This window comes from Hippocampus comes, unplaced genomic scaffold, assembly GCF_001891065.2.
Source record: "Hippocampus comes isolate QL1 unplaced genomic scaffold, H_comes_QL1_v1.1 scaffold2, whole genome shotgun sequence".
Lineage (NCBI taxonomy): Eukaryota > Metazoa > Chordata > Actinopteri > Syngnathiformes > Syngnathidae > Hippocampus > Hippocampus comes.
In genome coordinates, this window is record NW_017805139.1 from 1,536,880 (window position 1) to 1,559,998 (window position 23,119).

Below are 23,119 nucleotides of genomic sequence, written 5' to 3' on the forward strand. Positions count from 1 at the left end.
TCTTTATTGTTGCTGCTCTATGTTCACACCTTTTGCTCCCAGCGCATGTCTGGCGCATGGAGGGGAGATTTCTTTACCTAAGTATTTTGCACAGGTATAATTAGGCGTAATGGGAATTTATGCGCTGTTGTACGCCATTGTGGGACAGTATGTAGCGAGTTCCGGCCAAACGTAGCAGCATCCCTCATATGTATTAAAATCTGGTTGTTCGGAGTGCACCATGTGTTTGACTTTGCGGAAACAGAAATAGGCTCGCTGAGGTCCGTACAAGACTTTGGTGGGTAAATTGCAAGATTCCCCCCAAGAGTTGCGCTGCTCAATCAGGGCGGTGCTATTAAGATGATTATAATTCATTCAATGAATTTATATCTGCAATGATTCAGAGGGATTGTCCGACATTGTTGTCACATTTAGGAATGAAATACAATGACATCCAGCCCTGGCGCGCCAAATCTGTCTGCTTGCGCCTCAATCAAATCCCCACATTTGCATTACACCATCTGCGCCACAAATTATAGCTGGGAATATTTTCAGTAGTGTCTATGAGCAAACAAAATCTAGTCATGTTTTACATGTAAGAGCCTTTCAGTAGTAGATGTGAGAGCCAATTCTGAATGATGTCATAGATAACACAGATATCAATTCGAAAGTGTTGCCTGTGCATGTTTGTCTCACACACATTTTGGACATTACTTGTTTACGAGCCCCAGGACATATTTTCACTTTTTCACTCCACCCTGAATAGGTGGTGACACTTATTCACGTCTGATGGCAAAAGTGGACGGACATGCATGCAATTAATTGACATGCCCAAAAATGAGTTCATCTCCTCCTTGTGTGCATGCGCACACATTCATTCACTCATACCCCACCCTGCTCCATCAGCTCAACTGACAGCAGTAATGAGTTTCTTCTCTGAGTAAGCCAACTGGCAACCACTCAAGGGAATTTTTCGGGCTGAATAGCCGCCATTAATCACAATCCCAGGCAACGCCGTGACATCACGTGTGGGGCAAACAGAGATGCGTTGATTGGTAGAGATGAGGGTGGGGGAATACCCCGGAGTAAAACGAGGTATCTTGTGAGTATGTGGAGGACAGAGAGAGTCCAACGAGGAAGAACGTAACCGCTGCTTTGAATACTGAAAGTCGTGCACTTAAAGTATTCTTACTGCGTGTCCAAAAAATATCGGTTTCATCATTCCTCAGCTGGTTTTAATTTCACTTTAGAGCATTGCTATCTCAATAGATCTAAATTTTATGTCCTTAGCACAAACACAAAAAACAACTCAGATGATGCTGCACTGATGTCATCATTAATAATAAATACGATTCCTCTATACGATCTTCTTTTCTACTCAATCATAATCTGTGTCCCTACAGAGGCTAATTTTACCACACATCTGTGATTAATATCATAGGATTCCTGTTAGATATCAAACAGCTATGTTTAGGGTAAACATCTAATTTTGCTCTTTGGTGTTTTTACTATAAGCAACAAAAAAAAAAACAACCTTGCAATTCATGCTTATATATTAAGTTTGATCAATATAAAGTGATAAAACACAGACACTGTATGTTGTAAAGATGATTGTGCCTGAATCACGCTTAAGGTGTGAGAGAAAAGATGAGAAATTTGACAAAATATCAGCCCAAATGCACCTGCATAATCAAAATGATTATACGATAATCCCCTATTAGTGTATCTAGGAGTACAAAACTGTACATTTTGGCCAAGAGTATTTTTTTCCCAAAATTACAACACAGCCCAAATACATTGTAGCTATGTATCATGAAAGTAAAATTTAAGAACACAGGAATGGCGAAGATAATAAAACAATATATAAACCAGGAGTCCCAAAAAGAAGTAGGTAACTACTCTACCGATAAAATATGACTGCATGATAGAATAAGCAAAAATAAAATCACTGTCACAGAGAAAAGAATCACTGAATTTGGAAGATTAGCCCCAAATAGGAATTGGTATCACCTTGTTTTATGAGATCAGCATATATTGCTTACAGGATATACAGTAAAAGTCTGCATTTAATGTATTTTCTTATCCCTGCTTTCCATTTATCCATGCCTCCTCTCCAGCAGGCTGACGTCAATGGGGATATTACTGCCCCTCAGTGATCCCGCAGCCTGAAATTGCCTAATCCCGATGAATTTGTGTTAATATGCAGTCCGTAACCCCCTGACTCTTTATGTGCACGTGTGACTCTCCGCCACGCCCACCACGCATACTCCAGGTCACACCAGTGCACAAAGGAAAATAAGCAGCAAGGAAGAGGAGCAAAGGAGAGGAGAAGCAAACGTAGTCGCTGTCATAACCACTTAGTGTTACACGACAGCGGGTGATAAATGAAAGTCCTTTGTCTCTCCCTACCTACAGTGTGTGTGCGCGAACAAAGACCGCATTTTTGTGAAGTATCTGCTCAATCAGATAACGGTATACAAAGAGATGCTGCAGATTTACATAAACCGAAAAAAAAACACATTTCTGGGTGCTGCTTGGCCAAACAATGTCATGGTAAAAAAAAAAAAAAAAAGATACCAAAGAGAGGATCATTCAAATCCATGCTAATATTTCACAAAGATCCATTTAAATGTTGTGTTCTTAGCGCATTTATAGCGGGCGGGTTGTAGCCGGCTGTCAAGCTATTGAAAAATGATTCGTTTTTGCCATCCGAAGGAAGACTCCAGTTGCTGCTGGCGCAGTGCAAGTATTCCCCCCAGATAGACTAATAGGGGATTATCGTATTGTCATTTTGATTATGCAGGTGCATTTGGGCTGATATTTTGTCAAATTTCTCATCTTTTCTCTCACACCTTAAGCGTGATTCAGGCACAATTCACTATTTATCAAAATGAAAAACACTCCAGTTTTGAAGGGAATAGAGGGTACTTGAACAGTCAAATGCTATCAAAAATATTTTCTTTTCCACAGATGATCCATTTTCACATTGTCTGCCTTTCCACTTGTTCTTTTGGGTGTCATAGGCAGAGGTATGAAATTGCACTGCATCAAACTGAAAGCTGTTTCGAATATGGTGCCTCTCTCCTGAGGCAAACTCGGGTTTTGGACATGTGTCTCAGTATGATGTAATGCTCTTCACTGAGCCTGCAAATAACCATAATATTCAACGGTTTATTACATTGGTACATCTCCAACAATGTCCATCAAAACTGTACACTGTGATCTTTGGATGCAATTTGATAGTGCAAGTGACCCTAATATTGGATGTGAGGAACACCACTGTGAGCTGCTGTCCATGAGCATATCTCATTGACTCCTTTGATCTGCCTTAAGCCACCTCACCCTCTTTTCACTCATAAATATAACCCCTCTGTTTGTCAAACGATCTTGTGCTGTTATGAACATCATGTTTCTTCTTCCCATGCTGGGGCAATGAAATGCTTCAGCAATATATGGCTTACTAATGACAAGAAGATGTGCTCATAAAAATGACTGGAGGCTTCAGTTTGCTGAATAACACAAATTCTGTATTTGATGATCCAAGATGAGCACCGTAGTTGCGCTAAATTTGCCTCAATCCTCAAATGTGCGACGACATCACTCTCACAGTCATTTCAATGTTTGAGCTGCGCTTTTGTTGACAGAATTAAAATTTCATGATTATTTATGAACGGCCACTCTTAATTTGAACACTCTGTATACAACAATGCATTCAAATGAAGATTAGCACCAGTAGCTATGCAAAGACAATTTACAAGCGTTGGGCCAGGGGAGCAATTTTTCCAACATGCTCTAATAGCCGAAGCGTGATTCCTCAAGCAAGCCCACCACGGTTACTTTGCATCCGGCTGCCTGTCAAAGGCTGCCCTTGAAACAAAGCTGCAGGGGTCAGGAGGTCAGCGCAAAGCGCTGGAATGGAATGTTCCTTTCTGGTTCAAGGTTCAGCCTCCAGAGCCAAAGAGGCCCAGAGATCATTTGAGACCATCCACACATGCCCCACTATTTTACTCCCCACCACGCTTCACTTTCATCTAGCCCAGCCTGCTTTTTTTGTTGGCAGCTCCTTTGGCACTGGCCTGAGAGCTCGCGAGACTCATCATCAAATGGCTGGTGCTGATTCACCATCGTCTTCTGATTTGCGTATGAACTGCAATTAGCCATCCTGCCAAAACAAGGTCTTGGTATACAGTATGCCGGAAACAAAGTGATTATCGGTGGAAAAATGTGTCGAATCATTGTTTTCTGTACAGATCAAGATTTTCAATCCCATTATTTACATTAGGCATCAAATAGCTTTGGAACTTCAAACATTTGTCATGAACTTGGTGTGTGCATTTACATTTACTGAAGTGAGAAACAGGGACTTACAGATTATTAAGTAAAAATGGTGTCATGGTCTGCGTTTGTTTATGTTGTGCTTTGTGGTTTAACATAACATTGATTCAGATCGTTTGCTTTGTTGGGATTCAGTTGTGTTGGTTCTTTTCCTGTGTCGGACTGCTTCCTTCCTGTGTTGCTTACCTACACTCGGGTCTATGCCGACACGTCACCAGAGATGGGCAGTTTACCCTATTTCGCCAGTCCATACTCTGTCTGTGACTGACCGTCATCGTCCACCGGCCCCGTCCGTCCTCGTTCTTTTAAAACGTCAACAGGCTACCACACTGTCACAATGAGGATTCCAAAAGTGTAGGCACAGATAGGAAGTTTTGTTCAACGAAGGATGCTGGCAACAAAGAACCAGGAAAAGGCGAGAACAAACAAAAATCGCTTGCAAAAGGTAAGACACGATATAAACATAAATTGCTTGTCAGGCCAAAGAACGAGAGAATCCAATACCCGATGAACACAAATCCTTAACGAGGAATACTGAGAAGAACCAAAATACTATGAACAAACGAGGCAAAAGCTATGAGGCAAAAATGTCGAGGAATGTCTCGAAAATTAAGCTCTTGGAGACACAGTCGTGAGCAATGCTCTTTATCCAACTGCCAGTTGTCGGCAGGGAAGTCCTTAAATAGTCTGTTAATTATGATGGGATACAGTTGGATAGGAGGTGTCTTGTCCAGGGAAACCAAGACAACAAAAATATTTATAAAAAATTATGAGATTTATTTCAAAAAGAAAAAGAAAGAAAACATGGAGGGATACCGTTCACAGATCTGTATCTTGCACTCTCATTTTATCTTGTTGGGAGGTAGTGAAGGTCAGCACAATCAGCATTTTGAGCAGCTACGCAGAGTACAGTCTAGTGCATGTGCAGGCAACTTTGCTTATCCGCAAAATAACTGGTCAGCATTCAAAGGTACGGTCAGCATTCAATAGATACGAACAGTTACTTTTTTTTTTGCCCTGTTAGATGTCAAATTCCCATTACAGAGGTCTTCCTGCCACCTGATTCAGAAACTGAATCATGACACAATTTATTTTGAAACAGTGTGGACCACTTTACAAACAAAAACTAAATTATGAACACACAAAAAGTAATTATTTTTTTTTTTATTCCTGATTGTCTCCCCGCTGCTTCTCCTCTTCAAACTGCCCCTTATAGGTGAGGTACACCAATCGGGACATGCTCTCCTGAAGAAAGACCAGCTTGTCAAAGGTGGCACAGGCCAGGGCGGTCCTCTTTGGCCATAGCATGTCACCAGCTATAAAAAAAAAAAAAACACTCTTCACAGCAGTGGAGCTAGGTAATGGGGTGTCGTTTTGAATAAATAAGTCCACCCACACCTTTCTGTGCCCCGCAGGCGCATTCCCAATGCAGTATGCATGGTTGCAGTGACCAGTGCCACATTTGAAACATTCAAAGGCAATTTTTGTCCTTAACCTATTTTGCCCAAGTAGGTTGAAATGAACTTTTGGCCGCTTCATGTCGGCATCAAAAACATAGGTAGTACATGAGGGGCATGCGCATGAATAAGCAGATGCAGCCCAATAAAGTTAAACACACGCACACACACACATTAGGTGTGGGATGGGACTGAGAGGCATACAACACAGCCAGCTTTCTTAACAGGCTGGATTGACTTGTTTACAACTGTTTAAGTGTCAACATAGCATTTAGCTGCCAACACAACCACCGTTGGTCACCAGACTCACTGGCGATGTGTCAACTTTTTATGACAGAGGATGAGTGCTTCTCTTGTCTGCTTGAACCAAAGTGAAGTCGCTCCCTCCCGCGTACAAACACGGTGCATCGTGATATTTCACATTCAGTCTACTCTGAAGTAATGTATTGGCGAATTACACACGCAAGACAAACTGGGTGTGTTTCTGTCAGTTGTTTGTGAAATGGGCGTCTATCACTACTTGACCCGGTTATGGGCAATAACGGGGACAGACGAAATCCCACTTCCGTCCTTGCCTTGTCCGTCCTTTTTAAAAAAAATTCTCATCCTCCGTCCCAAAAAAGGGTGTCCGTCCAGGACAAACGGACGTACCGTTCTGACCCAGGGAATGACTGCCCATCTCTACATAACACCACGGCGGACCCTCCAAACGTGACACTGGATATTTGCAAAACACAGGTCCACTTTACTTTTACTTGTAAATTGGGATTTACATGATTTAAATTTTTCACAAACAATCGAGTTGTCATGAATAGGCTAAGTTATGCTATTATTGACCAACGAAACTGTAGTTGGCTTTGTCTGCCACCATGTACCATTATCATCATTTTTATATCATTCTGGTCCACAAAATCACTGCAGGAGAATGTAACAGAAACAACTTTATTAAAAGAAGCTGTATCTCTGGCTAGACGGAGACACAAACAAAAGACACGGGGTGTTAATGAAATGTTTCTGCTTGGAGAGAGAATGTGACCTTATTTGCTTCTGCTACGATTGTTTGAGTCATGGTTGAAGTTGCGTGATTGTGGCAGGTTTGGGCCACCTTTATTCACTGCCAATGCCAAGGTCGCTGTCACTGCCCAAGGGCCATCAGGCAAGAGAGTGGGCCTCCACTGGAGAATGAGAAGGAGGCTGAGAGATGGAGGAGGGGAGCCCTAATAGATAAAGAAGGGGGTAGCGTGACTCTGCCGTAGTTCAGGCACAAAGGTCAGCCTTTCCCAGCTACACTCCCCCTCTCAAACAACCAGGCCCCCGCTCCCCAGCATCTTTGACCCTTACGTTTCTCAGTCAATGCAGAAACAGAGGGAGAAGGGTGCAATGGGAAACACACCCACCCCGAGTCAGTCACAACAAAAGGGGCCACAGTCTCAGAAAGCTGATTTGGTCTAGAGAACAAACACTCGGGCCACCTTCACACAGCAGAGCCACCACAGACTGCACATCCCCAGAGCCTCTGCTTGTTCCCAGCCACTCAGCTGCCCCGTAGTTCACCAGCAACAATAGGTGCCGCTCTGCTCCCAGAGGTAACGACACACACAAACACGGGGGAGAGTGGCAGCTGAGGCACAGAGAGGAGCGGCTGCCTAAATGATCACCGCCTTGAACAAAAGACACAACTGGCCTCAAGAGCCCACCCATTTCAACAATTAAAAAAATGGAATAAATCATGTTTCGTCCTGGGAACCGACCAGTAATCAAAAATCTATTGCTTTTTCAACGATAGATTAAATAGAGTTTGCAATGACCTATTTTGGGATTCATGCCTCTGTTATTTGTCGCCATAGTGGCTACCTGACAATGTCAGCATCCTGACAGTCTCTAGAAATGATTCATCAGTATCTACTACAGAACTTGCTCAATGTTTCTTGCCAACGATGGTGATTTCTCATCATCATTGTTTCTGCAATTGGTTTGTGGTTGTCATATGTTTGAATTTTGACGCATAGAGCCGATGCATATGTGTTGTATTATTTTGTCATTTTATGTTAATTGTTCTTTTGATGGCGGCGCGGGCACCCGCAGCGGCTCTGCTCTCTCCTGAGGAATGTAATTTCATCTGTGCTGTAAGTTGCACATGCAGTACATTTGACAATAAATTTGACTTGACTTGACTTGACTTGACTTGAACTCCACACTTATTAGTGAAGGAAGGTCATTGAACCACAATTCCCATCCGTCTTTATGCTTTTGTCCATTTTACCAAATGCAATCTAAAATCTATACCATAGAAAAGTGGGTTTTCTTGTTCTTTTGGTGGATGCCACCAACTGTGTGTCAAGGCGTTTAACTGCATTCCTGTAAAAGCTTGTTTCATATGCAATGCTCAAGCAATGACAAAGCTTAGCAGGCCTTGCTTCCGTGAATCCCAGAGATAGAAAAATAGACTTTTGACTTCCGTGTTGAAGAATTTGCATGTTCTGCCGATTGACCTCCACTCACGTTTATGTTTTTTCTTCTCGATTCTGATCACAAAACTACATAAAGTTTCAGGCCTTTGCATGGAGGGAATGGATTATTGCAATGGCATCACATACTGCTATGTAGACCAACCAGCAATCCATCAGGTGGAGGCGCAGCATTGGAACAGGCAAACAGACTTCAACCTCGCCGTTTACCAGAGATTGTAAACTGATACTCCAGCATTTGGTCAGCCTTATGGAGCCGGTGATTTGGCCTCTGCTCTCCCTTCTTTCACCTTTGCACTCTATTAATGAAGAGCTCCTCCCATGAGACTTAAAACCAGACGAAAGGAATTTCAGGCCCCCTTTTCATTTGTTTGTTTGAGAATAGCAAGGGTGGTCCAGAGGCGCGAGGAGACCAACACACGTTTTACGAACAAAGTGCCTCTTTGCAGTTCAGACAATGATCCAATGCCAACATTGAACTTGAATTTCAAAACAGACGATTCTGAATAGGGACATTGTCTCTGTGATGGATTTGACTTCATTGACTTGATGTGTTTTGTCAACTTTGCAAATATATTCTAATTTAATCCAACAAATTTCCTTTCTAAGGCAACATTTGAAAGTTAAAGTCTGTCCTAGGGGGATGAGTTGGGCTTTTTTTTTCTCGTATCGGTAATCAAAGGTGATTGTGAGTATGCTCAAATTGTGCTATTTTAAAATTATATTTTGAGATTGGAATTGATTACCTTGTGCTTTTTATACTTTATTTCTCATTTCTCTTTAATGTAGAATGAATTTCTCTATTCTGTTCACACTTTTTTCAATATACCAATATAATGTACCGGTATGTGCATATCGTCATGATTAGAAAGACAAAACACCCTTTTTGTTTCTCCCAACTGTCTCCTCTCCAGCTCTCCTAGTTTAGTGGCTTGACTGGCCAAGTGATGGTGTGTGCACCGGTGGATATTTTTAGAGTCCCAGGGGTCCCATTCTATTCCGCACAGTAGCTCAAGTCAGCTCCGTGCTAGATGAAAATTGTTGTGGCTTTCCACTTGCAAATGTGTCCCATGCATGGCGAAAGGACTTGTCAGCAGAGCTCAAGATGAAAGCACCCTAACAACTTTGTGCCAAATATTGTTGTATTTGCTGTTGTTTCTTCACATCAGGAGAAATTCTCATCCCTTTTTTTTAAATCACAGCCTCTCTGCAGCACTCTCACTACCATTACAATTTAAAAAAGTCATTATTGATCACTTTTTAAGGGATTGAAATGGTCTTACCTGGATGGGAAATGTAATTTTAGTGCTGAGAAATAATTTCCTTCACTTTGGTATTCTCTAAAAACGGTTCAACTATCGTAGGCCAATAAAGTACTGAATAATAGAGAGTACATTAGTGAATGCCACACTCTTTCTAGGGAGTAGTACATACATAATAATGTACTCATTTGTTTATAAGAGCCACTGGCCATTCAGATCCATTCTGCTTAGCACGTTCGAGGAAGAAAGAACACAGAGAAAAAAAATACAAAAGTATGTTGTCACATTTAAAAGTACGTAGTATGAGTGCTGTAGTTGTCTTTGGAAATGAGACATGCGATGAGGTGAAGTGGTTCATTTATAATTCCAACAACGTTGAGCACACCTTAATTCCAGAACGATGGCTCTCTTGACATGCTGTGTTAGCTTTTTTTTTCCCCCTGCAATTACTAAGTTCTTTGTAAACAAAGGAGGGAGCATAATGCTGGGTCACATTTGAATATGTTTTATGGAAAAGAGGCAAGCAAGAATGTATAAATTAGAGATACTGCATATCTGCTGTCACTCTCGCTTGTATAAAAGTGCTTCAAACAAGACCTGAAATCATTTTTTTAATGTTTTGCAAAAAAAACAACAAAAAAAAAACATGGTAATTTCAGTGGACAGTTGAGTTTGTATTTGAACTATTACTACTCCTTTTCACAATAAAATGTTCTCGAAAGGTACATGGGCAACAGTCTACAGGATGAGCGCCCATATTGAGCCTGTTTTAGATGTCTCCCTCCCCCAACACACCTGATTCAAAGGATTAGGATTATTTGAATCGTGTGTGTGTGTGTGTGTGTGTGTGTGTGTGTGCCCGAGGTAATCAACGTCAAAGTTCAAATTACTACTCGCTTCGTTTCAGGTCTTAGTGCAACAAAGGGTTCAAGATTTTGTGGTGGGGGGGTATCTAAAACAGGTTCGATAGGGGCTCTCTTTATTACCAGATTTAGGCACTCCTGTTCAATGCAATAAAATAAAATGGCATTTGTTGTTTATCACATGGGGAAATGTGCTCATTATATCTAATATAATCTATGATGATGATGATTATGAAAAGAAATTGGGATTGTAAGAAGCACGCCATATTTTTGTAAACTAAAATAGATACATTACAATTCTGCTCCAACACAGTTGCCACCCTCCTTCATAAATTTTGTCACCATATACATGTAATTTATACAATCCCTTTTTCCCACCTTGTTCAAATCAGACATCTTCCTCCCAGTCATTCAGTAATTACCTGGAAACACATGTAATTACACAGATGAGGTCAAGGCTCCCGGGTACAGATATAAATCCCATGTTTCCCAACTTGCTTCTGACCCAGTGATATACAGATGGGGGGGGGGGTGCTGACCACTAAGTAGGGGGAATATTGCTTCAACCTCAGCTCATCTGTCAGCCTAAAGAAGTGACTTCAGACTGCCAAAGCTCAGCTCCTTACACCGAACGTGAATATCAGAAACATTCTGAAAGGAAAAAAAAAAATGCAAAATGGTCAATGGCAGAGAGTTAAAATCCACTTTTAATTCAGTCACTGCCATTTAAATATTCAAATTCAATGACCATGAAATCTTTTCATCCATTTTATTTCCAAACCAGATGCTCACCGGCAAATGAGGCTAATATTTCACATGAGTTTCAAACCCCAAGATCGGGATGTTTTGCGAGGATTAGCAAAACAAACGCAGCCACTTGATGTTTAAATGTCATAACAAGATTATGTGGCATTTGGTTGGCTCATCTCGAGCTGCGAGTTAGCAGAAAGGAGCATTGGTAGAAAGGGTGTGCGGAGAGGGCGGGGCTTGGCTCAGAGAACAAAGGGAGCTGCGAGGAGAGGTTGGGATGGCGCTTCACCGTTCACCCCAGCAGGAAGCCATGAAAGAGGTTGAAACGGGAAGGTCGAAGGGTAATAGCCAGCTACCAATGGACACTCTTGATGCACGTACACATGCACATGTGTGCATGAGTACTCTATAAATCACTCTCACATCTTGCACCGCGGTGGATGCTGCCCCTTCCACCATGCAGTGACATGAAACATTTCAGCCTCCTCCAAAACTGCTCACATTGCTCCGATCAACTCTGAGCACTTCCAACATTTATTCACACGAAATAAGAAGTTTTATTTTCACCGAGCAGGGGCAGGAGTACAATAAGAGACATTTTTACGAGCAGCCTCTCGCTTCTCCTATTTCACCCTTGATTGATGTCTCTTTTTCATCTAGGTCTCACTCAGAAGTCTACCGTGAGAGCTGTAGTAAAGCACACATTTTGGATTTTAAGGGTAGAAGCTATCATCATGAATTGATTTGTAACACCACCGGCTGTGGGCTCTAGAGCAGTATCATATGTAATACTTGGATACATTCTTTTTTTTTTTTTTGTCCATGATTTACCTTTTATGACATTTTACATGATGGCTTTTCAATGTTATTTTTTTTTTTAAACTGAGCACAGCTGTTACCTCCACAGATTACATGTGAAAAACGAATGTCCTGAAAACGTGTCGACTCTTTCCAATTAATTTCAGGCATATATACAAAAGAAAGTCATTTCAATTGATGCTAAAAGCTATTTCGTAACAGGGGGGCTTTTGTGAAGTGTTGCCTGGTGACGCTGGTGTGCAGTGGGGGAGGGGGCAGAGGCCCTGGCTAAGTCCACTGTACCCAGCTTGTCATTCTTTGAAATGATGAAAAGCTTTCAGAGTCAAGGCTAATGTGAAAGGACCTCGAATTTGCGGCGAAAGTTAGCGAGAGGCCGGCAAGAGAAAGTGACCATCAAAGAGATAACATTTCAGGCCAAAAATGTTTCCTGAGCTGGATGGCGATTGAGAGGGGCAACGGGGAGTCCGTCCTGCACAAGCCCCTGACTGTGAGCTCACACAAATGGCTGTCAAGCTAATAAAAAGTAAAATTTATGGAGGGAGGCAGTGTGGAGAGTAAGACGGACGTTTTATCCACCGGGAGGGCCATAAAGAGGCTTCACACAAGCCATTGCGTCGCAGTGGTACAAGTCAGAGCTCTGTTGTTGGAGGGAGTGTAACACAGCAAATTACCTCAGAACCACAAAAAGAACATCAGCATTCACAAAGACTTGGAAGAGGAAAAGAAACAAACACTCGTTAGCGAGCTTTGTCTGAGAATCACTTATTCAAACTCTTCGTTCGAAAAGATTAAACCCCGTATTAAAGACCTGGACTAAATCGGTATGACAGAGGAGCTACTGAGATTGGCACAGAACTTCCACAAATGCTCCATAAGTTTGCGACTCAAATAAAAATTATACAGTAAATGTTTAGCCTGATCACAATTCTTGGCCAAAGTCAGAATACAAAACCATGCGCTCCTGTTAAGTCTAAGTGGAGCCAGAGAAGTCTGCACACTCTGACTCGCGACTATAGCCTACCTACACTCTAACTTTTTCACGGATTGCAAGGACATTCACAAGCCTCTGAAAAAAATGTTTCATGATTTCCAGACAGCCTTGGTTGCCAACGAATGTCTTTGAATATCACTGGTATGGCTGCGCCCTTCCCAACTTAGGAGTGGTGGGTGTGTCAGAGGTCTGGATGGGAGAACATGCCTAAATGAAGTGCTCAAGTCTTGGCGCCTATAATAAGAACCTACTTGCCAATGGGAGACACAGCCTGATTGGAACGCATACCTTTTCTTGCCGTAATCAAGGTATGAAATCTTCCTACAGTTTCACCTCTAGAGGGGTGTCTCAAATTTGAAAAATGTTAAGAGTTTAACCCTTTCAGGGACAGCGGTTACTATAGTGGACAGCTTATCATGTTATCAGGTTCCAGGATGCATGAAAGGGTTAAATATCATTTGGTGATGGAAGGGGGTGCAATTCTCCATTGTATCACGAATGTACTTCCTGTGACTGGATGGATGGGTGGGGATGGATGGATGGATGGATGGATGGATGGATGGATGGATGGATGGATGGATGGATAACTGGAGTAATGCAACACGAAAAAAGTCAGTAGAAAGCCTCAAAGCAAAGCACTGAGAGAATGAAATGAACACACCACCATCTACAATGGAGTAATGCAACACGAAAAAAGTCATTAGAAAGCCTCAAAGCAAAGGACTGAGAGAATGAAATGAACACACCACCATCTACAATTTAAGGACATTATGAAAACAATTCAAAGACGGTAACTGTTATTGTCCTCAAATAAAGCAAAATGCATGTAACGCAGCAAATAGATGGTCATTATTGTTTTGGAGATATGACTTGTGCCACGCAAACTGTCACAATCATTTTTGTTTTGCTTTATAGTGGGCACGTTTGGCCCGGTGTTGAAGAACATGAAATGGACGACCAAATGTGCAACGCAAACATAGCATTCGTCATTTTCAGACTTCTGAGACTTCTAGTCATTGTATAGTTCCTTGGTATTTTGTAGGCTGTTGGTGGAAGAGGGAAACCAGGAAAATGTCTAAAGCAGGGGTGCTCAGGTCTAGTCCTCAAGAGCCCCTATCCAGCCTGTTTTAGATGTCTCCCTCTTCCAGCACACCCGACTCAAATGATCAGCTCCTCAGCAAGCTCTGAGAAGCCTGATAACCAAGGCCAGTCGTAAGCCTGGATTAAAAAAAAAAAATGAATGGGTTACATTTGGAAGGACATCTGGCGCAATACCGTTGCCAAACAAATCATGCGAGTGACTCGTTGTGGCGAGCCATGATGAGACAAGATGAAATTTGCAACAAACAAGTCTTAGAGGCCTTCAAAGATTGGACGTGTTTTCCGATGTTCGGGAGGACCTTGACCAAGGTGATGTCCACCCTAAGATCCCCATCTCACCGAATATAAAAGCCTGTTTGGTTACAACAGCACAGCAGTGTGCTGCTTACACAGAGCTTGCGAACCAGTCGGATTCTCTGAGGCTTTGTCCATCTCTTTCGTCTAGGACATATAAAACAAGTGTGTTCAGAGTCTCTCAGCTCAGCAACACATGGAAGAATGCAGTGCCCCTAAATCTGCTGTAAGTTCTCAGCATGAATGCACCGGAAGGGGTCTTAAATCGAAACCTGGACCTCATAGTTGTCAAAGTCACAAAGCATGTTGTATGAGCATTTTAAATAAAGAGATGTCAAGATTTTTCGGGTCCTAACTGCCAGTGAGTGTGCTACAGGGCTGCTTCAAGAGAGCTTGTCACTACTGAATTCTCAGGCAAAAAGGATCAGCATCAGATAACTCATTATGCCCATATTCAAGTATTTGAATCAGGTGTGCTGGAAGAGGGAAACTTCTCAAACAAGCGGGGTTGCGGCTCTCTAGGACCGGAGTGGCCTACCACGACACGAGCGCAATCCTTGGCTGGTTGGAGATGTGGTGACTGATTCACCCTCTTAAAGCCCCAGGCAATCTCTTCAATTCACGTGTGCTGAGGTAAGTGTTTGGCTCCGTTAAATTCACAAGTCGTCGAATTCTTTACCAATTTTGACACGGGCTGGGTTGTTCGAAATATCAGACATGCACTTATGATTCCAGACAACTAGAAAACTTGATCATCGGGGCTTTCATAACATTTAATATTAAGGGAAGAACAAATGCTATTGTTGCTGAAAAAGATCTCCAAAAACACAACAGCAACCCAACAACAATGAACTTGATCTTATATTAAATATATATTTTTTGTTTTTCTTGCTATCACATTGTTGAACAGTGTTTGTTTTGTTTTTCTTGCTATCACATTGTTGAATAGTGTGGAATCAATTGAAAGATAATTACGAGTTCTGAAAACAAATACTCAAACATTTATCAATTGAAATTGAATTACGAGTTCTGAAAACAAATACTCAAACATTTAATTTTGTTTTAATGAAGCTCAAAATTGCAGTAGAGGCTGATCTTCTACTTTTGGCTTCTTATTTTTATTTCTGGCTCCATGGAAGTAGCACCTCACCATCTACGACGGTCCTCACACGTCACTGATTTGGGAATGTCTGGCGAACGTCTTTTCAACTGTTTGCAACTATTTGCTACATTCAACAAACCCTGACAAAAAAAAAACAAAAAAACATTGGCCACGTCCCTGTCGGTTCATTGTCCTTGTCCTAGTTGAGGTTCCTGTTTGCTGTGACTCCTATTTACCCCAAGTCTCCTCAGTTTATTCCTGGTCTTGGTTTGTTATTTTGTAACTTCTTTTTTGAAAATGTAAATTAATTTTCGTTTTGATTATTCCAAAGTATCTTATTTGCTTTTCATTCTCTTATTATTTTATTTGAAAGCACACTCGCCTCCCTGCCTCCTTTGGGTCCTAATCCATACCACCCCTTGACACAGTAACATGACAACAAGCAAACAGTGCATTTTTTGTGTTTTACTAATGTTATTATTAATTTTTTTGTTATTATTATTATTATTAGTAATAGTAGTAGTAGTATCAACAATCATCTAATGAAATTTGTGACATATGATGCTGCAGTGGTGGGACATACTGTTCAAATGTAAAAGTTTGTGTCAATGAAACAAAATTAGTTATGGATTTAACTGTCTCTGTTCAGTACAAGTTTCCATTCAGTTGAAAGTAGACATCGCTGGCATCAGATACATAATTTAACTTATTTTGTGCTTACATGACAACACACTAAACTAAAATCTTGAAAGTGTTATGCTGGTGAAAGTTCCATCTCTCAGTCTTCATTCTATTTCCATGTTTTGTTTTGTTGTTTTGATTTGTGTAAATGCTGAAGGGCTGAGAGGAATGCCCCTCCGTTTGCAATTCCATGCAGTGCAAGACAACAAAACATGAGACTTACTGGCTGCTTGGACGCGCGCCTTACGGCTCACCACCAGCCCAAAAGAATTCTGGGCCATGCACTCATAGTCCCCTTCATCCGACGTGTTGTCCGATTTGGTCTTGAGGAAGTGGCCAATGAGGAGAGAGCCATTGATGAAGATGGTGTGAAACTGGTCTTGAGTTAAAAGCAGGCTGTTGTGCCTCCATTGTGTTGTGATAGGGGGGATACCATCCACCTGGCAATGGAGCATGAGGGGCTGCTCTTGCACTGCGATGATGTCACTCGGCTCCAGGGTGAAGGAGAGCTCCGCATCGCACGACACACCTGGACGAACACAAGCAAAGATCACAATGCACCCTGTTCAATTTCCTGAAAAAAAAGAGGCAGGAACCACAGGATAGTATAGCACATGGTAAGTGGATAGATCCCATGGATACTTTTTGAATGATAGTTCATTTTAGGAATTCCTGACTTCCTTTACGACCCACTACAAACAAACTAAGGACTCTGCCTTGGATGTGTGACTCAGATCTCATCAGATTGTGTCCGATGATGATATCTGCATTCTCATATGCTTTGATCATCCATACTGAGAACCACCCTGGCTTACAACACAATTACTGCAACAGTTGTGGCCCCAAGTAATCATTTCCATATCAACCTTTGCATGCAAACAAACAAAGTATGCCCCATGTGGCATATCCGTTATGATGGCTCGCCATGCACCTCATGAATGAAACGCGTTAAGTGTGCTACATTACCTCCAGGCAGAAGGGAATGCACATTATCGAGAATGAATACAGACCGCATGTGTAGTCATATACACACATTCTCAAAGCGATTGTCTGCCTTCACTGTGTACTAAAAGAGATGACTGATGGTGACCACCTATTCATTCGGGGATCTTGCATTTTCTTGTCCATAAAAACAAACCACATCCGTGAAATGTGTTTGCACTTTGGGATTTCCTTCATAATAATATGAGGTGCTCCAATGTTCCAGAATTGTGGAATCTGTGGGATGCAGAAATAGAGGATGTAAACAGCCTAACCTGACTCGGTCCTGTAAAAGAAGAGCTTAGGAGGCTCCTTTGCTCTCAAGTTCCAATTGCTGATGGACTAAGCATTACCAGTCTCTGCCCCAAGGCCCAGGAATCTGGTGGCAGGGGTGGGGAAGAGTAAAGGGCCACAGAGGGGGTGGGGTTGAGGGCACAGGGGTCAAAACAGAGTACCTTCATCCATGAAATTTCAGATGAGAAATGCTTCAGATTTTGGTCTGGAGAAGGAATTTACTGAGCGCGGCGATCACATCAAGACTTAAAAATGCAAAGAATAATTTCTTCCTTCTCTTTCGCCATTCTTTTTTTCTCTCTCTATTAACACTTTAAGTAAAAGGGCAATGGGACCTGAGGGACATTGGTGCTGCCATTTGTGAAAAGCAAGGAAGCGCTAGTAGTAATATTTAACCCTTAGCTGGCAAATGCTGATTCTTGCTTCCAAATGATGCAACAGACAGAGAAGTGCATCTCTCTCTCTCTCTCTCTCTCTCTCTCTCTCTCTCTCTCTCTCTCTCTCTCTCTCTCTCTCTCTCTCTCCCCCCCCCGCCCCCCCTTAAATGTTTTTCAGAGAGGAAGCAGCCAACGGTACCAACCTCATGTTAACATCCTGGAGCCCAACCAGCAAGTAGTGACACGTCATGTAAAGCAAGGGTCACCAAAATGGTTCCCATGGGCACAGGTTGCCCCCAAGGATGACATACCACTTCTATGAAGATCTCATCCGTTACCGCACGCACGCACACAAACACACGCACGCACGCACGCGCGCACACACACACACACACACACACACACACACACATATACACACACACACACACACACACGCACACACACGCACACACACACACACGCACACACACACACACGCACACACACACACACGCACACACACACACACGCACACACACACACACGCACACACACACACACGCACACACACACACACACACACACACACACGCAGACATGCCATGATGAGCAACAGCCATAACGGCTCCTAAGATGAACAAAACAGTAAAATAAAGTAGATACAACAGTTTGTGAATTTGCAAAAAGGAAATCACTGCCTTTCTTAGTGGGAGACTTGACGCGGAGGCATGGGACACACTTTTGCAGTGTGTTAAATGCAAGAACATCACTATTGTAGCTCACGTGTACTGTTTTAAAATGCTTCTCCTGGTGCTCCCGATTCTCATTCTTTGCCAGTGCCATCGGTGAATTACAAAAACAAACTTGGAATGAGAATAATAATTTTGAAAAAGTCATATCGCAAGAGCACTTATTTCAAGCTGCAATTGCAGACTGCTGACCGCTGACAAATTCCGGTGATGCAGATCGCCTGCCACCGTAGGTTAAAGGTGACCTGTTTTTTTAAATGTTATTTTATTTTTATAATGCTTTTTTTGTGAAAGTGAGACTGATAGGTTGTATCAGGTGGAGTGCGCACTAACACAAAAAATATCTAATATTAACCCTTTCATGCATACTGTAACTTGATCACATGATAAGCTGTCCACTGTAGTAACTGCTGTCACTGAAAGGGTTAATAACATGCACGAAGACACATAAATCCTTGTTTTTTTTTTCCATTTCTCTCTACACTCCTCGCGATCGGCTTGGGACCGGTCCACGAGCTACCGGTCGATCGCGATCGACTGGTTGGGCATCCCTGGTGTAAGTACATTAATAAATCATCAGGGGTAGCTCATGTACACAGAAGGAAACAAAACTAACGTAATTTTTGGGGGATCTTATCACATTATGGGCAGCGTGGGACTCCATTTATTGGTGTTGTGTTGCATTGACATTCTGCCAGTTTAATGGTAAGAAATGTTTTTGTAACGGATGTATTTTAAGGGGATAAAGGGCTGTAAATTGCATGGGTGTGTTGGCATGTCACAAAGACGAAGTGGTCACGGTGGCTATTTTTCACCACTCAAATTACATTCGTGTGCAAACGACAGCACAAATCTCAGGCGAGTTGTTTCATTTGATCTCTGCTGTATGTTTGCAGGATGGTAAGCAGTGAAATCTGGTGATTGATTGCAAATGGATGAAAATATTGACTCTCGAAGTGGGTCAGCGTTTGAACATTCCGCTGGACCATACTTTCTGAGAACCACCCATATCAGTTTTTCCTCCAATGCTAAATCATTGCATATAATTACTGTGAGAAATCCATCCATGATCCAAATCGCTTATCCTCACGAGGGCCACAGGCTTACCAGAGGGGTACACCCTGAATCGGTTGGCAGCCAAAATCATTCACTTTAATAAATGGACAGTTATTTCCCATGAATGAATATTTCTACCTTTTAATAACAACAGATAACAAAATGTAATGTAAGAACTGTGCATAAAAATGATCACCATTCACATTGATTAGCACTCAACAGATAGCTATCAGTTTCAAAAACGTTTGGGCCCCCCGAATAACAATGTACATAAATGTTGATGGACAAACTGACGACACTAAAATTGAATTTGTTTATTTGCTTTAAAAAAAATGTCATCTGAACATGCATTAAAAAACATGGGTGCCGAAGTTGGCAGTTCACTAAAAATAAATAAAACAAATAATAAGATGACAGTTTCGTTTGATGGCATCATTATACAATATTGACTTGTTAATGACTGTGGCATGTTGCCAGCAGCGTGCTAGCAGGTTGCTAATGCAACCCGGAGCACTGACAGAGAGCAAGGCAACAGGCAGTGTAAAAAGGTCAGAGGAAATGATTTTGAACACAACCGTGAGTCATCAACAGACACAGGATGTAATGAAGTTGTCATCAATAAGTCCAGGTGATTGGTGAAGGCAGAACATCGAGCTACGTAAAAAGGAGAGAAGCACATGCCTGCAGAGCTGAAAGTTGACAGACCTAACTGTATTTGCATCTTAGGAGAAGCATTGTACTGCATTTTCCATGAAAATAGGTGAGGCACTTGTATTTTGGGATTACAGAGTAAGACCCAAGGCAGGTGGTGGCTAAACGTGCCTCTCCTGGTGCCTTCTTATTGGCAGAGTCATGAGACTGGCTGGCAAAATCATTTTCTGCAACCATTTACGCAACTACAGGCACGCAACCTCACAGAACAAGACAGTAGCAGACCCGAGCACCACTGACAGCAACAAGTCATGTCAGGACACAAAACAGGATAATTTTTTTCTCAAAATGCCATCATGGGTCGAATCATATGATAACCGAAGTTAAGATGATTTATTGTTTTTCTTATGTTTCTTTGGTTCATTTTCAGCACTCATGCTGCTCCTCATTCAGTACACTCTGGTATGCTGTTGACAAGAAACAGAAAATAAGTTTCAAGGAAAGAATTTTGAGTGAAGTACAATGTTTTGTATCTAAAGGACACAATCAAATAGTTCTTTATCGTACAATTACAATGTACAATCTTCCAAAATTTGTCACAAAAGTTTCGGTATAAGATGAGTATTGGCGCTGTGTTACACTGTACGTATCAGTGGACAGTGTTTGGAGCGAAGAACCTCAGCTGCATCAAACACATTTGGAATGAACTAACAGACCACGAGCCAAAAGCTCTTGTCCATGAGTGACATCACAATGTCCGTTTGGGTGAATGTACCACAATGTCTGTAGACACACTGAAAAAGCTTTGTGTAAGTCTTCCCAGAAGAGGAGAATCTGTTGTAATTGCACACAGGAAACAAACTCCTTATGGTTGTTTCCCACATTTTCATGATTTGCTGGCGTAGAAGGAAGATGTTCTAATTCTTTTGTCAATATAATGTACAGTACGTAAATGGATAAACAACGTCTACTTTAAGACTTGACAGAAGCTACTCTGTGCTACTAAATGACATAAACAGCTACTGCGAACTGAGCCCCCACAGAACAATTTCTTTTACATCCGGTCAACAAAAACAAAGTGCAAATAGTGCAGATAGCTCCCAAGATTATGTTTTGTGATTTTGAAATCAATACCATTCCATTCTAGCTACCTATCGTATATACTTCCAACTGTACAGTTTGAAGTACTCTGACATGCGGTGATGTGTAATTGGAGAGTAAAGTTGACTTGAAATTGCTGAGAAAGACTCCATGTGTTGTCTTGTAAAATTAGCCTGCTTAATCTTATACACTTTGATCCTAAGCCCCCCCACTCCCCCACCCCAGATCATCTGTTGAAAAACGTGTAAGTGTTGCTAAAACTTAAACTGCGACACCGACATATTTAAAGTGTTCATACACTGAAAATTGTCTCTGTTGGATTTACACAAAAAAGTATGGATACTGGTAGTTTGCATTTAAATCATGTTTCAACAACATGACTATTGTGCAAAATGAAACCATAGCCATGTTGGGGAAACATGATGTTAAAGTCTGCAACTAATATCCAGACAATTTTTACGTGAATCCAACAGTCTTTTTTTTCCCACAGTACAGTCGTAAGGTTATGGTGGTCTTGTCATGATATTTTCTCAATGAGCTCTAGCAGTGGCAACCACAGATATAATATCATTTTATTGCTTCTTCTCAACTCTATTGAAATATCCTCACAAGTTCCGTCATCAAAACGAAATCTATTTTCAAAGACAGAGAAACATGGCTTTAGTTATTTAACGTATTGCCTACATTTGAATGAAACAAAAACTGAACTGTGACTCTGATGTTTCCCAATTCCCTGACAAAGCAGGTTATGAATTTATGATTCCAGCCAGGCTGTTGTGGCTCCCTGTGTGACAAATCTTCACTATCCCCCTGTGAGTTTGGGGGCCCTCACATTAGGCAGAAACTGTCTGTCACAGTGAACAAAAGCCACACAAAAAGACAATTCGATCAGGAGGAGCGAGACAGTCTTGACATTTAATATGTACAAATAATTTCCCCAGCAGGATCATTGCCATTTGGACCAGACCAATAATGACTCATTAACTTTCTTATCATTATCATTACACAATGTAATGAGTTTGCTGCCGCTTTTCCTTTGAGAGCTCAATTTGTAATACTGCCAGTGAGTGGCGAATAATTACTTGGAAACATTTGATACAGCCACGGATATTGTAATGTGGGGAAATACGTTCCACTTATACAAACTAACACTGTGCTTTGTGGAACTTTCTCACGTCAAAACAACCGAAAAACTTTGCCTCACAACGCTGCACGTGGTTGAAGTGCAACTACACGCACCAGCAACCAGCGGAAAGGTCTCTGCACAAATGACAAAAGTTGAATTTATGCTACATTGCGAGGCACTGGTTCCATATTCTACACCAGATGCCGCTCTGATCCAGCCTTCCCACACACAGTCCACATTGCTGCTCCACTTTGTCTGCAAAGTGCCATCCACGGCCAAAGCACAGACTGCGGCCAGAGTCCAAGTTCACCATCGCACTCATCCAAACATGCGTCAATTAAGCCGCAGAGGAGCTGATTAGACGTTATTCAAGCAACCACACACCGCAATGATGAAGAGATTGATGCCACTTACCCATGCAAGCACTTAGCAGGATACCCAAAAAACATTGAACAAGGCGGCAGCGCCTCTTGGATGATGCCATTTAAAACGCTCAGTTAATCCGGCACTTGCACAACGCGAAGTTAATCGATGAGGTGAAGAAATCTTCGGCTACATGGTCCGACCTACGGAGCTACTGTTCGGTGGCACACTGGGGTCGAATAAGCTTTCGTCATTCCAACCATCTATCAGTAATCTGTCAGCATCCCTCGCCTCCTCTCTTCTTCATTCACTCTACTGGAACCGATCCTGCATGCTC

At 41.9% G+C, this 23,119-nt stretch overlaps 1 protein-coding gene across 1 annotated transcript in view; it reads right to left on the minus strand.

Annotated features, from left to right (window-relative positions):
• Window positions 1-23,119, minus strand: part of igdcc3 (immunoglobulin superfamily, DCC subclass, member 3) — a 77,799-nt gene extending 54,680 nt beyond the window's left edge. The window contains exons 1-2 of the mRNA XM_019867547.1: window positions 22,834-23,119; window positions 16,326-16,631 (exon numbers count right to left, since the gene is read on the minus strand). Of these exons, the coding sequence (XP_019723106.1) occupies window positions 16,326-16,631; window positions 22,834-22,903 (376 nt within the window). The 5' untranslated portion in view covers window positions 22,904-23,119. The remainder of the gene's footprint in view (window positions 1-16,325; window positions 16,632-22,833) is intronic.